Source organism: Scyliorhinus canicula, chromosome 8 (genome assembly GCF_902713615.1).
Source record: "Scyliorhinus canicula chromosome 8, sScyCan1.1, whole genome shotgun sequence".
NCBI classification, from domain to species: Eukaryota; Metazoa; Chordata; class Chondrichthyes; order Carcharhiniformes; family Scyliorhinidae; genus Scyliorhinus; species Scyliorhinus canicula.
This window is the reverse complement of record NC_052153.1, coordinates 186,264,018-186,282,568: the sequence shown is the minus strand read 5'-3', so window position 1 is coordinate 186,282,568 and position 18,551 is coordinate 186,264,018. Positions and strand designations below refer to the sequence as shown.

At 51.7% G+C, this 18,551-nt stretch overlaps 1 protein-coding gene across 1 annotated transcript in view; it reads right to left on the bottom strand.

Annotated features, from left to right (window-relative positions):
• LOC119970734 (probable ATP-dependent RNA helicase DDX60) overlaps positions 1–18,551 on the bottom strand; it is a 174,252-nt gene that overhangs the window by 88,881 nt on the left and 66,820 nt on the right. The window contains 4 exon segments of the mRNA XM_038805842.1: positions 2,255–2,436; positions 7,235–7,362; positions 8,140–8,245; positions 11,269–11,424. Of these exon segments, the coding sequence (XP_038661770.1) occupies positions 2,255–2,436; positions 7,235–7,362; positions 8,140–8,245; positions 11,269–11,424 (572 nt within the window).

The window sequence follows — 18,551 nt, the reverse complement described above, 5'->3', positions numbered from 1 at the left end:
ACAGCCCCAGACTGAAGGGACGATCCTTTAAAACCGAGATGAGGAGGAATTTCTTCAGCCAGAGGGTGGCAAATCTGTGGAACTCTTTGTCGCAGAAAGCTGTGGAGGCCAAATCACTGAGTGTTTTTAAGACAGAGATAGATAGGTTCTTGATTAATAAGGGCATCAGGGGTTATGGGAAGAAGGCAGGAGAATGGGGATGAGAAAAATATCGGCCATGATTGAATGGTGGAACAGGATCATTGAGCCGAGTAGCCTTACTCTGCTCCTATATCATATGGTTGTACGTACTTATTCTGCATATTTGATGTACCTCTCGTGGTGTGACATACCCCTGGGGATGTGACGTACTCCGGGTATGTGATGTACCCCGGGGGGGGGGGGGGTGAAGTACCCCTGGGGCTGTGAATTACCCCTGGGTCAGTGACGTACCCCGAGTGTGTGACGTACCCTGGTTGTGTGACGTACCCTGGGAGTGTGACGTACCCTGGTTGTGTGACGTACCCTGGGAGTGTGACGTACCCTGGGAGTGTGACGTACCCTGGGAGTGTGACGTACCCTGGGTGTGTGACGTACCCTGGGTGTATGACGTACCCTGGGTGTGTGACGTACCCCTGGGTGTGTGACGTCCCCTGGGTGTGCGACGTACCCAGAGTGTGCGACGTACCCAGAGTGTGCGACGTACCCAGAGTGTGCGACGTACCCAGAGTGTGCGACGTACCCAGAGTGTGCGACGTACCCAGAGTGTGCGACGTACCCAGAGTGTGCGACGTACCCAGAGTGTGCGACGTACCCAGAGTGTGCGACGTACCCAGAGTGTGCGACGTACCCAGAGTGTGCGACGTACCCAGCGTGTGCGACGTACCCAGAGTGTGCGACGTACCCAGAGTGTGCGACGTACCCAGAGTGTGCGACGTACCCAGAGTGTGCGACGTACCCAGAGTGTGCGACGTACCCAGGGTGTGCGACGTACCCAGGGTGTGCGACGTACCCAGGGTGTGCGACGTACCCAGGGTGTGCGACGTACCCAGGGTGTGCGACGTACCCAGGGTGTGCGACGTACCCAGGGTGTGCGACGTACCCAGGGTGTGCGACGTACCCCTCGGTGTGCGACGTACCCCTCGGTGTGCGACGTACCCCTCGGTGTGCGACGTACCCCTCGGTGTGCGACGTACCCCTCGGTGTGCGACGTACCCCTCGGTGTGCGACGTACCCCTCGGTGTGCGGCGTACCCCTCGGTGTGCGGCGTACCCCTCGGTGTGCGGCGTACCCCTCGGTGTGCGGCGTACCCCTCGGTGTGCGGCGTACCCCTCGGTGTGCGGCGTACCCCTCGGTGTGCGGCGTACCCCTCGGTGTGCGGCGTACCCCTCGGTGTGCGGCGTACCCCTCGGTGTGCGGCGTACCCCTCGGTGTGCGGCGTACCCCTCGGTGTGCGGCGTACCCCTCGGTGTGCGGCGTACCCCTCGGTGTGCGGCGTACCCCTCGGTGTGCGGCGTACCCCTCGGTGTGCGGCGTACCCCTCGGTGTGCGGCGTACCCCTCGGTGTGCGGCGTACCCCTCGGTGTGCGACGTACCCCTCGGTGTGCGACGTACCCCTCGGTGTGCGACGTACCCCTCGGTGTGCGACGCATCCTGGGCATGTGACGTATCCTGGGAGTGTGACATACTCTGGGAGTGTGATATATCCTGGGAGTGTGATATACCCTGGGGGTGTGATATACCCTGGGAGTGTGATATACCCTGAGGGTGTGATGTACCCTGGGGGTGTGACGTACACCGAATGTGTGACGTACCTCGAGTGTGTGACGTACCCCGGGTGTGTGACGTACCCCGGGGGTGTGACGTACCCCGGGGGTGTGACGTACCCCTGGGTGTGTGACGTACCCCTGGGTGTGTGACGTACCCCTGGGGATGTGACGTACCCTGGGGGTGTGACGTATCCTGGGCATGTGACGTGCCCCGGGTGTATGACTTACCCCTGTGGGTATGACATATCCCTGCAATTGTGATATACCCTGGGGGTGTGCCGTACCCCTGGGGGTGTGGTGTACCCTGGGGGTGTGCCGTACCCCTGGGGGTGTGGTGTACCCTGGGTGTGTGATGTACCCCTCGGTGTGTGACGTACCCTGGGGGTGTGCCGTACCCCTGGGGATGTGGTGTACCCTGGGTGTGTGACGTACCCCTCGGTGTGTGACGTACCCTGGGGGTGTGGTGTACCCTGGGTGTGTGACGTACCCCCGGGGGTGTGACTTACCACCGCTTTCTTGTTGTTGCCACATTTGGGAGCTGGCTGCTGCTTTGGTTGGCACTTGGTAACCTCATTCTGATTGGTGACAATTGTCACTGCTGCGTTTTCATCCAAGGATTCTGCATAAAGTCTCTCAAACACAACAAGCCTTTGCTGCTGACGTAACATTTTCTTCTTTTCCCATGGATCTGTGAAGAATATCGAAGCAGATAACGAGTGATTGAATTAAAAAGTGAATCAATCGAAATACATTTCTTGATTTCTCAATTTGCAGAGTGCAGCTGACACACACGTTTATTTACTGAATGTGCCCTATGTTGATTGAGGGAAGGGACAGTCACTGTGGGAACCTTGCACCTTTGGGCACCATAGCTCAAACCACCTGAGAACACTGTGCCGTGGTCACCATGTTATGAAAAGGATATAGATACAATAGAGAGGATGTAGAGGCAATTTACCGGGGGTGATACCAAAAATGTGCGGCTGCACACAGCATCAAAGAACTGACAGGCGGCATCTGTCCTTTCTTCAAAGGAGAAGGCCGAGGGCTGGCCAAGTAGAGGTATTGAAAATTCTGAAAGGTTTTGACAGAGTGGATAACGAGAGAATGTTTCCTCTTGTGGGGAACATGGAACATACAGTGCAGAAGGAGGCCATTCGGCCCATTAGAGTCTGCACGGACCCACTTAAGCCCCCACTTCCACCCTATCCCCGTAACCCAGTAGCCCCTCCTAACGTTTACTTGGTCACTAAGAGCAATTTATCACGGCCAATCCACCTGACCTGCACGTCTTTGGACTGTGGGGAAAAAAACGGAGCACCCGGAGGAAACCCACGCAGACAACGTGCAGACTCCGCACAGACAGTGACCCAACCGGGAATCGAACCTGGGACACTGGTGCTGTGAAGCCACAGTGCTATCCAATTTAGCAACCATCGAAGGTTTTGGAGGCCAAGTCACTGAATATATTTATGAGAGAAATAGGTAGATTTCCAGACTCTTTAAGGTGTCAGGGGTATGGGGAGAGAACAGGAGTATGGCGTTGAGATAAAGGGTCAGCTATGATCTTATTGAATGGCGGAGTAGGCCCAAAAGGCTGAGTGGCCTACTCTGCTACTACTTTCAATTTTTCGATGGGTGCGACCGTACAGCCTCGCCGCGCACGATTTGGTGACACGGCGAGGGTGGCACGGTAGCACAGTGGTTAGCATCGTTGCTTCACAGCGCCAGGATCCAACGTACAATTCCTGGCTTGGGCCACTGCCTGTGCAGGGTCTGCACGTTCTCCCTGTGTCTGCGTGGGTTTCCTCCGGGCGCTCCGGGTTCCTCCCACAAGTCACGAAAGACGCGCTGTTAGGTGAATTGGGCATTCTGAATTCTTCCTCCGTGTACCCGAACAGGCGCCGGAGTGTGTGGCGACTAGGGGTTTTTCATGGTAACTTCATTGCAGTGTTAATGTCAGCCTACTTGCGACACTAATAAACATTATTATTATAAACCTTGCGAGAGGCCTCTTGCGATATTTACGATGCTCGGGACGCCGTTGAGATCTCATTAGATCTCGCGAGACGTCGCAATCTGGATTTCGTCCTCAATTGGCGGAATCCAGATTGCATATTTACGTGAGCAGTTAGCCTCACTGAAAAATGTTCGTGCTGGAGCCTGCCATGGTCCGGGATCAGCTGCCCGCACCTAGGAGACCTCCCCACTGGTCCACACAAACGTGAGCCAGGCATATCGGCACCTGGGGAGGACTCCTCGGAGATTGGAGGCCTCCAGGTGGTCGGGCTCTGGACAGAATGGTGGCCTGCCACCCCTGATGCCAACTGGGCACCCTGGCACTGCCAGCATGGGACCCTTGCAATGCCACCTGGCACCCATTGGGTCTGCTCCGCCATTCGATCATGGCTTCAGTGTTTCTCATGCCCAATCTCCTGCCTTCTCCCCGTAACCCCTGATCCCCTTACTAATCAAGAACCTATCTATCTCTGTCTTAAAAACACTCAGTGATTTGGCCTCCACAGCCTTCTGCGGCAAAGAGTTCCACAGATTCACCACCCTCTGGCTGAAGAAATTCCTCCTCATCTCTGTTTTCAATCGGAGGCTGTGCCCTCGACTTTCTAGTTTCTCCTACTAATGGAAACATCTTCTCCACCTCCACTCTATCCAGGCCTTTCAGTATTCTATAAGTTTCAATAAGATCCCCCTCATCCTTCTAAACTCCATCGAATACAGACCCAGAGTCCTCAACCGTTCCTCATACGACAAGTTCTTCATTCCAGGGATCATTCTTGTCAACCTCCTCTGGACCCTTTACAAGGCCAGTCCATCCTTCCTTAGATACGGGGCCCACAACTGCTCACAATACTCCAAATGGGGTCTGACCAGAGCCTTATACAGCCTCAGAAGTACATCCCTGGTCTTGTATTCTAGCCCTTTCGACATGAATGCTAACATTGCATTTGCCTTCCTTTTTAAAAAAATTTTAGAGTACCCAATTATTTTTTCCAATTAAGGGGCAATTTAGCGTGGCCAATCCACCTACCCTGCACATCTTTGGGTTGTGGGGGTGAAACCCATGCAGACATAGGGAGAACGTGCAAACTCCACACGGACAGTGACCCAGGGCCGGGATTCCAACCCGGGTCCTCAGCGCCGTTGGCAGCAATGCTAACCACTGTGCCACCGTGCTGCCCGCATTTGCCTTCCTAACTGCCGACTGAACCTGCACGTTAACCTTAAGAGAATCACGAACCAAGACTCTATGTCCCTTTGTCCTTCAGACTTTCAGAATCATGTCCCATTTGGAAAATGGTCTTTACCTCTATTCTTCCTACCAATGTGCATAATCTCACACTCTTCTACAAGGTATTCCATCTGCCATTTCTTTGCCCTAACCCTTCTGCAGCCCCCCTGCTTCTTCAATAATGCCTGTTCCTTCTTCGTGAAACGTTGTGGCCCCAACACTGACCCCAGCGGAAGACCACTAGTCACCGGCTGCCATCCAGAAAAAGACTCCTTTATTCCCACTCTCAGCCTTCTGCCAGTCAGTCAACCTCTATCCAACCCAGTACCTTGCCCCAAACACCATGGGCTCTTATCGTATCTAGCAGTCTCCTGTACAGCGCCTTATCAAAAGCCTCCTGGAAATCTGAATAGATCATGTCTACTGGCTTTCCTTGGTCTAACTTCCTCGTTACCAACTCAAGGAATTCCAGTAGATTTTTCAGGCATGACCGCCCATTGATGAAGCCGTGCTGACTCGGCACTATTTTACAATGAAATACCAAGTAATCCACAATCTCATCCTTAATAATAGACTCTAAAATATTACCAATGACCGAAGTCAGGCTATAAGTCGGCCTATAATTTCCTGTCTTCTGCCTCCCTCCCAACTTGAACAGTGGTGTTACATTAGCCACTTTCCAATCCTCTGGGACCCTCCCTGCCTCCAGTGATTCCTGAAATATCACCACCAATGCCTCCACAATCTCCTCAGCTATCTCTTTTAGAATCCTGGGGCATAGTCCATCCGGTCTGGGTTATTTATCCAACTTTGACCTTTCAGTTTCCCCAGCACCTTCTCCTTAATAATAAAAATAATACTAATTTTGATTGTCACAAGTAGGCTTACATTAACACTATCGTTACTGTGAAAATCCCCTAGTCGCCACATTCCGGCGCCTGTTCGGGTACAGAGAGGGAGAATTCAGAATGTCCAAATTACCTAATAGCACATCTTTCGGGACTTGTGGGAGGAAACCGGAGCACCCAGAGGAAACCCACGCAGACACCGGGAGAACGTGCAGACTCCACATGGACAGTGACTAAGCCGGGAATCGAACTCAGGACCCTAGGGCTGTGAAGCAACAGTGCTAACCACTGTGCTACCGTGCCGGCCCTTAGCGGTGGTCATTACGCTCACCGCAGCCCCCTGACTTTCTTGAAGTTCTGGTATCCCACTGGTGTCTTCCACTGTGAAGACTGATGCAAAGTATCTATTCAGTTCCTCTGCCTTTGTTCCCCATTACTACTCCAACAGCCTCATTGTCCCATGAACTGGTTGGGCTCAATGACATTCCTCTGTATTGTGAAGCCTAAGTAATTGTATTAACCCCATGTGGAGTCACTGTGAGCAGTTCTGGGCACCACATCTTCGGAAGGATATTTTGGCCTCGGAGTGAGTTCAACATAGATTTACAAAAATGATACCTGGACTACAGGGCTTAAATTACTGATGCACTATCAATTACGATGAGACGAGAGTAGAGAGTATTCGAGGCTTTATTACGCAGAGATGTGGAGCCTCCCGCAGCTGCTGCTGAAATGGCTGCAGCTCGGTGAGCACACACATTTATACTCCGCCTACTGGGCGGAGCCAGCAGGCAGGGATCTACCCCCATACCTGAAGTACAGGGGCCTTACCGTATTACCCTCGTATGCAGTATGCACAAAAGAACAGTGGTGACTACCACAATTACGAGGAGAAATGACTCAAATTAAGCTTGTTTTCTCTAGAATTTAGAAGGTTACGGGATCATATAATCAAAGTATTCAATATATTAACAGGGAAAGGGTAGATAAAGATAAACTATGTCCACTGGCTGGGGATTCTAAAACTGGGAGGCATAGTCTGAAAATTAGGGCCAGACCGTTCAGGAGAGATGTTGGGAAGAAGTTCTTCACTCGAAGGGTGGTAGAGGTTTGGCACTCACTCCCGCAGACAGCAGTCGAAGCTGGAACAGTTGTTAAATTCAAATCTGAGATAGATCTTTGTTACGGAAAGGTATTAAGAGATATAGACGAAAGGTATATGGAGTTAGGCCAGATATCAGCCATGAGCTCATTGAATGGTGGAATAGGCTCGAGGGGCTGAATTGCTGACTCCTGTTCCTATGTTTCCGTGAACTGTATTAAATGTATAGTTTCCTATATGTTCTACAAATGCCTACGGAAACATATAGAATTTAAACAGTCTCTTTTACCTTTTGGAATTATTCTCACTTCCTTCATTCCCTCAACCTGGGGTTCTACAAGCGGTCTTGTGGAATGCCAGTGGAAGACCTCATCAAACGCTTTCATCTTGCATAGTGATCCAAGTGCAGGGTCCTCGCTAAGTGCAAAGAAACAAGATTGGTTACTTAGGGTCAAAACACGAGGTACAATCGGGGCGATTCTCCAAAATAGAGACTATGAGTTCGCACCGTCGTGAACGACGTCGCGTTTTACGACGACGCAAAACGGGCACGGTGACGAACGATTCCATCCCCCCACAGGGGGCCAGCACGGCGCTGGAGTGGTTCACGTCACTCCAGCGTCCCTTCCCAGCACCAAATAGGCGCCGCACCAACCCGCGCATGCGCAGTTGGGGCGCGCCAACCCGCGCATGCGCAGTTGGGGCGCGCCAACCCGTGCATGCGCAGTTGGGACGTGCCAACCCGTGCATGCGTGGGGAACTTCTTCAATGCTCCGGCCACGACGCAACATGGCGTGGGGGGGGGGGGGTGGAGACGCCGGCCCGCAGATTGGTGAGCCCCAATCATTGGCCAGAACCCATCGGAGCCCCCCCCCCCCCCCCGGTGAAACAGCGCTTTTCCCCGCCCCACAGGCCACCCCCCCCTTCGCTCAGAGTTCCCGCCGGCAGCGACCAGGGATGAACGGCGCCGGCTGGACTCTGCTGTTTCCGCGCGGCCACTCAGCGCATCCGGGCCGGAGAATCGGCGGCCCCACCGCGGACAGCGGCCCACGACGAAATGGCGCCGATTCTCCGCACCTTGGAGAATTGCGTGCCGACGTCGGGGCAGCGTGGCCCGGTTGTGCCGATTCTCCGGCCCGGCGCGGGGCTCGGAGAATCGTGCTCGACGTCATCAGCTCGTGATGTTTTCTATACCTGTCAAGATGTCGCAATTGTCCGAGAACATCCCCAACAAACTCTTCAGCTAAGGCCGACGTGATTGGGATCAAGCCAATGGTTGGAATTCTCTGCACAGTTACACCTGTATGAAAGAAATCCAGAGTTGGAGCTCAGTTTTGTGACCTGCTCCCCATAACCCAGAGTTCTAAGCCCTAAAGTCATTCTGATCTCAGCGTACCCCAATCCATCAATGCCAACTGGCAGGTGGGGCTCCATGGGTTCTAGCCTAAATGTGTCTCTTACCAGGGTTTAAATAGTCTGTATCAAAAGGCACAATTGTTTTACACATAGCAGCTCACAGGCTGAGCACTTTAGAGTAACGGGAAAACAATCAGGAATGGTGACAAGGGAGGGGAACTTAACGGGAAGATGGGAAAAAGGATGGGGAACAGATTTGAGGATGGGGATTTGAGAGCACGGTCAAAATTTGCGGGAAGTGGCCAGCCACAAAGAACCAGTGGAGAATGTCAAAGGACATGGTTGATTGCACATAATTAGCCTTCATGATCATCACAAAAACAGAAACCGCTGGACAGGACAATCTGACAGCATCTGTGGAGAGAGAAGGGAGCGAACGTTTCGAATCTGGATGACTCTTTGCCAAAGCTTAATTTATGATAATTATCCTCAGCATCATATTTTAAATATCGCACTTGGATTTGCACGTGGGGTAGTGTGAGCAGATCTGGGCAGCACACCTTTGGAAGAATATATTGGCCTTGGAGGGAGTGCAACGCAGGTTTACGAAAATGAAATCTGCATTTCATTTGGGCAGCACGGTAGCATGGTGGTTAGCATAAATGCTTCACAGCTCCAGGGTCCCAGGTTCGATTCCCGGCTGGGTCACTGTCTGTGCGGAGTCTGCACGTCCTCCCCGTGTGTGCGTGGGTTTCCTCCGGGTGCTCCGGTTTCCTCCCACAGTCCAAAGATGTGCGGGTTAGGTGGATTGGCCATGCTAAATTGCCCGTAGTGTCCTAAAAAGAAAGGTTAAGGGGGGGGTTGTTGGGTTACGGGTATAGGGTGGATACGTGGGTTTGAGTAGGGTGATCATTGCTCGGCACAACATCGAGGGCCGAAGGGCCTGTTCTATGCTGTACTGTTCTATTACAAGGGTTAGGTATGAGGAGAAATCATACATCAGGCCTGTTGTCGCTAGAATTTAGAAGATTAAGGTGTGATCTGATCTCAGTAAACTGACTGGAGATTCTAAAACTAGGGGGCATAATCTAAATATTAGGGCCAGACCGTTCAGGACAGATGTTGGGAAGAACTTCTTCACTCAAAGGATGGTAGAGGTTTGGAACTCACTCCCACAAACAGCAGTCGAAGCTGGAACAGTTGTTCATTTTAAATCTGAGATTGATAGATTTTTGCTAAGCAAAGATATTAAGGGATATATGGAGTTAGGTCACAGATCAGCCATGATCTCACTGAATGACGGGACAGACTCGAGGGGCTGAATGGCCTATTCCTGTTCCTATGGCAGAGATCGTAATTTGTTCGAAACAAGGGTATGCAGAATCAACCTGTTTGTAGTTGTCATCACCTTCTTCTTTCTTTTCATTTTAATAATCTTTATTGCCACAAGTAGGCTTACATTAACACTGCAATGAAGTTACTGTGAAAAGCCCCTAGTCGCCGCAGTCCGACGCCTGTTCAGGTACATAGAGGGAGTTCAGAATGTCCAACTCACCTAACAGCTTATTTTTGGGGGCTTGCACGAGGAAACCAGATCACCCGGGGGAAACCCACTCAGACACAGGGGGAACGTGCAGACGCCGCACAGACAGTGACCCAAGCCGGGAATCGAACCTTGGACATTGGCGCCGTGAAGGAACAGTGATAACCGCTGTGCTACCGTGCTGCCCCTTATACAGGGCCAATTACTGGGTAAATTGTCATTCATTTCATAGACCTTAACCTTTTCCAAACATGCATTCAAAACTCTATGAAATTATTTCTGAACTTTTTTCTCCCCCCCCCCCCCCCCCCCCCCCCCCCCCCCCACCGAGAAGTTTAGGGTAAGCTCCTAAAGATGAGGGAACGACTGTTGTTAAGGGATAAAAGTCCGAACTCGCTCCAAGTCCCGTTCACCCATCATCCTTAACCTATACTGCTTCTCAGTCCAGAAAAACCTCAGTTTTAAAATTCTCAACCCTGCTTTCAAAGCCCTGATGCACTATCAATTATGACGAGACGAGAGTAGAGAGTAATCGAGGCTTTATTAAGCAGAGATGTGTTGCCTCCTGCAGCTGCTGCCGAAATGACTACAGCTCGGTGAGCACACACATTTATACTCCGCCTACAGGGCGGAGCCAGCAGGCCGGGATCTACCCCTGTACCTGTAGTACAGGAGCCTTACCATATTACATCTGATATGTGTAATATATACAAACAATGATGACTACCATAATCCCTCCACAGATTTTCCCCCCTCCCTGTCTCTACATTCTCCTGCAGGGTGGAACTTATCAGTTCAGAAGGTATCTTGTTTGATGACACCCCGGTGAAGTGCCTTGGGGCATTTTGCTATGTGAAGCAACAAATTGGCATAGAATTTACAGGGCAGAAGGAGGCCATTTGGCCCATCGAGTGTGCACCGGCCTTTGGAAAGAGCACCCTACTTAAGACCACACCGCCACCCTATCCCTGTAACCCAGTAACCCCACCTAAACCACGGGCAATTTACCATGCCCAATCCACCCAACAGGCACGTCTTTCGGGATTTGTGGGAGGAAACCGGAGCACCCGGAGGAAACCCACGCAGACACGGGTAGAACATGCAGACTCCGCACAGACAGTGACCCAAGCCGAGAATCGAACCTGGGACCCTGGCGCTGTGAAGCAACTGTTTCTAACCACTGTGCTACCGTGCCGCCCATGAGATTGTTGCTTGAGAAATTACACGTGGGTGGGGCAAGTGTGATGGGCTGAATGGTCTGAATGGTTTCTTGGCTTTCTAAAGACAGCTCAACGATATCGGTTGAACAGGGCAGTTGGGGGGGGGGGGGGGAGCGAGAGGATGGGGGGGAACGGAGTTGGGGGTGCTCTCTTTACGTAAAAGTAAGCACAAATTACTGAAATGCTGTAGTTTTTTTACTATACCTGGCTCTGCTTTGTTGGCTGGTGGGACAACTATTCCTGAGTCACAGGTCACAGGGAAAGTAGGTCCCACATCAAGTTCAGGACAAATCTTTGCGACTGTTTCCCAGATGTGTCTGTATTCGCCTCCGATCTTGCTGCCTAACTTGTGCTCCGATTCTGTCAAAGAAATGTACACGTTCTTGGCATCATCAGAATGGTGCTGCAGTCCCACCTCTGTTAGCCCCACTTCAATTATCCAGTCTCCTGATTGATCAGACATTTTTACAGGATTGGAAAACTCACTTCATGGAATGGCCCATTACACTGACCTCGCAAAGAGAAATATTATAGCCGGGTCGGAGAATCGCCAAAGGACCGCACGAATCGCGCCACGCCACCCGCACGCCAATCGGCGCCATTGGTGCCGGCGTAGCTCTATGCGGCTGGCCCGCCGATTCTCCGGCCCAAATGGGCCGAGCGAGACCGTAAGAAAAGAGCCGAGTCCCGCCGGCGCCGTCCCGCCAGCACGTGTAAGGGTCGGGTGGCGGCCTTTGGGGGGGAAGTGGGGGTCCGACCTTGGTGGGAGGGGGGCCTCCAACGTGGCCTGGCCCCGCGATCGGGGCCCATCGATCGGCGGGTTGGCCTCTGTGGCTGGCGGTCTCCTTTCCTACGCACCGGCCCCTGTAGCCCTGCGCCATGTTGCGTCGGGGTCGGCGCGTTGAAGGAGGCCACTGCGCATGCGCGCGTTGGCAGTGGTGCTACTGCACATGTCCTCATTGGCGCCGGCGCAACTGCTCATGCGCGGATCCCGCAGCGCACAGTTCATGCTCGGATCTGCAGCTGGAGCGGAGCGAACCGCTCCAGCGCCGTCCTGGCCCCCTGTAGGGGCCAGAATTAGACGTGGGAGCAGCCCATTCACACTATCGTCCCTGATATAATGAAGGAGGCGCGACAGCCAATTTGTGCACAGCAAGCTCCCAGACAATGTGATGAAATATGAAAATCGCTGATTGTCACAAGTAGGCTTCAAATGAAGTTACTGTGAAAAGCCCCTAGTCGCCACATTCCGGCGCCTGTTCGGGGAGGCTGGTATGGGAAGTGAACCGCGCTGTTGGCCTACCTTGGTCTGCTTTAAAAGCCAGCTATTTAGCCCTGTGCTAAACCAGCCCTGATAATAGAACATAGAACAGAAGGAGGCCATTTGGCCCATCGAGTCTGCACCGACCCACTTAAGACGTCACTTCCACTCTATCCCCGTAACCCAATAACCCCTCCTAACCTTTTCTTGGTCACTAAGGGCAATTTATCATGGCCAATCCACCTAACCTGCACGTCTTTGGACTGTGGGAGAAAACCGGAGGAAACACACGCAGACACGGGGAGAACGTGCAGACTCTGCACAGACAGGGACCCTGGCGCTGTGAAGCCACAGTGTTAGCCACTTGTGACCAGGTAACTTTGGGTTCTTTTGGTATTGGTTGAGAGATGGGGCTTTTGAGGAGAGACTTAAACCCACAACCTTCTGATTCAGACAAGAGAGTATATCCATGATTTCCAATATTCACTATGGAAAATCCCTTAATTTTGGATTGATAATGAAAGGGAGGTGGGAATCTGGAAACTCACTGCCTGAAAGGGTGGCAGATACGCAAACAGGGTGCCATGGTTAGCAATGCTGCCTGAGGGCGGCGAGGACCTGGGTTCGATCCCAGCCCTGGGTTACTGTCATAGAACATGGAATATAGAACATAGAACATTACAGCGCAGTACAGGCCCTTCAGCCCTCGATGTTGCGCCGACCTGTGAAACCACTCTAAAGCCCATCTACACTATTCCCTTTTCATCCATATGTTTATCCAATGACCATTTGAATGCCCTTAGTGTTGGCGAGTCCACTACTGTGCAGGCAGGGCATTCCACGCCCTTACTACTCTGTCCGTGTGGAGTTTGCACATTCTCCCCGTGTCTGAGTGGGTCTCACCCCCACAACCCAAAGATGGATTGGAAATTAGCAAACGTGACACCGCTGTTTAAAAAAGGAGGTAGGCAGAAAGCAGGAAATTATAGGCCAGTGAACTTAACTTCGGTAGTAGGGAAGATGCTGGAATCTATCATCAAGGAAGAAATAGCGAGGCATCTGGATAGAAATTGTCCCATTGGGCAGACGTAGCATGGGTTTATAAAGGGCAGGTCATGCCTAACTAATTTAGTGGAATTTTTTGAGGACATTACCAGTGCAGTAGATAACGGGGAGCCGATGGATGTGGTATATCTGGATTTCCAGAAAGCCGTTGACAAGGTGCCACACAAAAGGTTGCTGCATAAGATAAAGATGCATGGTATTAAGGGTAAAGTAGTAGCATGGATAGAGGATTGGTTAATTAATAGAAAGCAAAGAATGGGGATTAATGGGTGTTTCTCTGGTTGGCAATCAGTAGCTAATGGTGTCCCTCAGGGATCCGTGTTGGGCCCACAATTGTTCACAATTTACATAGATGATTTGGAGTTGGGGACCAAGGGTAATGTGACCAAGTTTGCAGATGACACTAAGATGAGTGGTAAAGCGAAAAGTGCAGAGGATACTGGAAGTCTGCAGAGGGATTTGGATAAGTTAAGTGAATGGGCTAGGGTCTGGCAGATGGAATACAATGTTGGCAAATGTGAGGTTATCCATTTTGGTAGGAATAACAGCAAACGGGATTATTATTTAAACGATAAAATATTAAAGCATGCCGCTGTGCAGTGAGACCTGGGTGTGCTAGTGCATGAGCCACAGAAGGTTGGTTTACAGGTGCAACAGGTGATTAAGAAGGCAAATGGAATGTTGTCCTTCATTGCTAGAGGGATGGAGTTTAAGACTAGGGAGGTTATGTTGCAATTGTATAAGGTGTTAGTGAGGCCACACCTGGAGTATTGTGTTCAGTTTTGGTCTCCTTACTTGAGAAAGGACGTACTGGCACTGGAGGGTGTGCAGAGGAGATTCACTAGGTTAATCCCAGAGCTGAAGGGGTTGGATTATGACGAGAGGTTGAGTAGACTGGGACTGTACTCGTTGGAATTTAGAAGGATGAGGGGGGATCTTATAGAAACATTTAAAATTATGAAGGGAATAGATAGGATAGATGCGGGCAGGTTGTTTCCACTGGCGGGTGAAAGCAGAACTAGGGGACATAGCCTCAAAATAAGGGGAAGTAGATTTAGGACTGAGTTTAGGAGGAACTTCTTCACCCAAAGGGTTGTGAATCTATGGAATTCCTTACCCAGTGAAGCAGTTGAGGCTCCTTCATTACATGTTTTTAAGGTAAAGATAGATAGTTTTTTGAAGAATAAAGGGATTAAGGGTTATGGTGTTCGGGCCGGAAAGTGGAGCTGAGTCCACAAAAGATCAGCCATGATCTCATTGAATGGCGGAGCAGGCTCGAGGGGCCAGATGGCCGACTCCTGCTCCTAGTTCTTATGTTCTTATGTTCTTATATGCAGGGTGGGTAGATTGGCCAGACTAAATTGCCTCTTAATTTAAAAAAAAGACACAAGAACATTCACATCACATTAAGAAGTATCTAGATGAGCACTTGAAACACCATAGCATGCAAGGCTTCGGACCAATTGGATTGCATTGGATTAGTTTACAGTCACGTGTACAAAGGTACAGTGAAAAGTATTGTTCTGTGTTCAGCTCATTCCGTACATGAGAGGACAAACATAAAATACATAATAGAAATACATAAACACAGGCATCGGGTGGAGCATACAGGAGTGTAGTACTACTCAGTGGAGATCAGATCAGTTCCTGAGAGGCTTGTTTAGGAGTCTGGTGGCAGCGGGGAAGAAGCTGTTTTTGAATCTGTCAGTGCGTGTTCTCAGACTTTTGTATCTCCTGCCCGATGGAAGAAGTTGGAAGAGAGAATAACCCGGGTGGGAGGGGTCTTTGATTATGCTGCCCACTTTCCCAAGGCAGCGGGAGATGCTGGAAAATGGGATTAGAGTAGAAACAGTCTTAACGTGCAGCTCAGACACGATGGGTTAATGGCCTCTTTCTGTGCTGTAATGTTCAATGAGGCCCAGAGAGGTTTTCTTGTAAGCAACGGAATATGGCAGAGAGGGTACAACAGGTGTGGAGGGTATACCTGCACAACAGTGATGTGATGCCAGCAGAATCCCTACACCTCATTTCAATCCCCCTTCTCTCTTCTCCTGTGTCTAAGGTTTGTATAAAATTGTTTTTCTTGAATCAGCTCATTTTTATATCATCCCCCCCCCCCCCCCTTCATTCTTTCATGGCTGGGCCAGGATTTGTTGCCCATCTCTAATTGCCCTTGAACTGAGTGGCTGCCTCGGCCATTTCAGAGGGCATAGTGCTGACCATCTTTGAAGAGGTGGTTGCTTCGTGAGGAAGAGAATGGTGAACTTTTACTCGGGCTGTAGAGAAGACGCAGAAGAAGAAGACAGGACAGTAAATCAAGGCACTAGTTCAGCTTCAGGAAGGGAAAGATTATTTTACAGTTTCAATGAAGTGAGAAATGCTATTTGCTCCAGAGAGGTACACTGAGAACTCTTCGCCAAGCTGAAAGAGTTTTCAAAGTGGAGTTGGCAGTTGAAAGCTACAGGCTTCTTCTTCATAGACAACCCCATCCATTAGATTGTGATAGAAAACAACACTCTCAGACCTCGGAATAGCTGACCCAGAGTCCCATGGTTCATAAATACAGGCTAAAACTGAGAAACAGCCACCATTATCTACATTATTTACATAAAGCGTTCTTAAAATTGTAAAGGCCTTAAAGTTTCAATTCGGGTAATGTACACATTTGAATATTCATAGAGTTCATAGAATCCCTACAGTGCAGCAGGAGGGCATTCGGCCCATCTAGTCTTCATTGACCCCTCTGAATGAGCAGCCTACCCAGGCCCACTCTTCAGCACTATCCATATAATACCACCTAAATCTTTGACCACTAAGGAAGCAATTTAGCATGGCCAACCCACCTAACCTGCACATCTTTGGACTGTGGGAGTAAACCGGAGCACCCGGAGGAAACCCACGCAGACACGGGGAGAACATGCAAACTCCACACAGACAGACACCTGAGGCCGGAATCAAACCCGGGTCCCTGGTGCCGTAAGGCAGCAGCGCTAAGCACTGTCTGTTGCCTTTGATTTTTGTTTTATTTCTCTGTAATAAATACTTCAGGGTCTTCAAGCTGCTGAAATTCCAATTTGCCCGGGGTGCTAACAAACCTCAAGCTTGTTAACTATAAGAGGGGAGAGCATCAACATGTTTCAATCAAGTTCCAAGGTGCGGGTTCTGCAGAACCACTCATTTTCCCACAAAACTTCACGTTGACGACTCTTCCTGCCCTTTCACCCGAGTCAAATGTTTTACTCCGAGTAAAACTGGGAATTTATGATGGAGAATCTCCACGGCCTAATTCATATCCATGTGTGGGATGGCAGAGAGGCCTCATGAAGGAGGGCCTGGATTCTCCATTGTGGGTCAGCCGCTGCTGGGGAGGACGGAGAACTTAGCGCCCTGCCAAATCTCCCATTCACTGCAGCAAGACCGGAAAATCCCGCTGCCGTGACAGCCGGAGAATCCCGCTGCCATGACAGCCGGAGAACCCCGCTGCCGTGACAGCCGGAGAATCCCGCTGCCGTGAACGGACGGAGAATCCCGCTGCCGTGAACGGACGGAGAATCCCGCTGCCGTGAACGGACGGAGAATCCCGCTGCCGTGAACGGACGGAGAATCCCGCTGCCGTGACAGCCGGAGAATCCCGCTGCCGTGAATGGACGGAGAATCCCGCTGCCGTGAACGGACGGGGAATCCCGCTGTCGTGACAGCCGGAGAATCCCGCTGCCGTCACAGCCGGAGAATCCCGCTGCCGTGAACGGCCGGAGAATCCCGCTGCCGTGAACGGACAGAGAATCCCGCTGCCGTGAACAGCCGGAGAATCCCGCTGCCGTGAACAGCCGGAGAATCCCGCTGCCGTGTACAGACGGAGAATCCCGCTGCCGTGACGGACGGAGAATCCCGCTGCCGTGAACAGACAGAGAATCCCGCTGCCGTGACAGCCGGAGAATCCCGCTGCCGTGAACGGACGGAGAATCCCGCTGCCGTGAACGGACGGAGAATCCCGCTGCCGTGAACGGACGGAGAATCCCGCTGCCGTGACGGACGGAGAATCCCGCTGCCGTGACAGCCGGAGAATCCCGCTGCCGTGAACAGACGGAGAATCCCGCTGCCATGACAGCCGGAGAATCCCGCTGCCGTGACAGACAGAGAATCCCGCTGCCGTGAACAGACGGAGAATCCCGCTGCCCTGACGGACGGAGAATCCCGCTGCCGTGAACAGACGGAGAATCCCGCTGCCGTGACGGACGGAGAATCCCGCTGCCGTGAACAGACAGAGAATCCCGCTGCCGTGACGGACAGAGAATCCCGCTGCCCTGACAGGCAGAGAATCCCGCTGCCGTGACAGCCGGAGAATCCCACCCAAGATATTCAAATCACGTTTGCCTCTCCATCTCTGCCTGTTTTCTCTCCGCTGTGCTAAACCATAAGGCCCTCAGTCTCACAGAGGACAGCTAGCAGAATGAATCAGATAGGTTTCCAGAGCTGGGTCTACTTGGTTTTGAGCGGCAGGGGCACGATCTTAAGCGGGGGGGGGGGGTGGATTCTCTGGCCACCCAGCCGCGTGCTGCTCGACAGCGGGAGGCGGCGCCCGCTCGCTGGCAGCCGGATTCTCTGCTCCCGCCGCTGTCCATGGGAATTCCCATTAAAACCATCCCAAGCCGCCGGGAAACCCGTGGGCGGGGTTGCGAGACCAGCGGGACCAGAGAATTCCACCCCCCACCCCCTCCCCCAAACCAGCGAACAGCCAGAGAATTCCGACCTTGGCTGACGAAATTATGAAAGAGGTGGATCGCAAAACCAAGGATAGATATTTCCCATTTAGCAGATTGGGAAAAGACCAGGGAATGCAAGCTAAATGACTTAAAAGTGGGAATAGACAGGACGTTGGGCAGTTCTTCCGCTTCCCTCGGAGCAGGGAGCTTGAGGAATGAGTCATCTCTTTTCATTTCAGACTTCCAGCATCTGCGGCATCCACAGCGCAAAGGTTTGGGGCAAGAAAGGTTTATGGGGGGGGGAGGAGGAACGACCGCTGGGATATACTGGGCGTGTCCCGCCCCCATTCCAGCGGAACGTGGTTGGTAAATTGCGTCCATAGTTTCAAGTCAGGATAGCGAGTGTCTGGGAGGGGAACTTGCAGGAGGTGGCGTTCCCACGTCTCGGTTGGAATCTT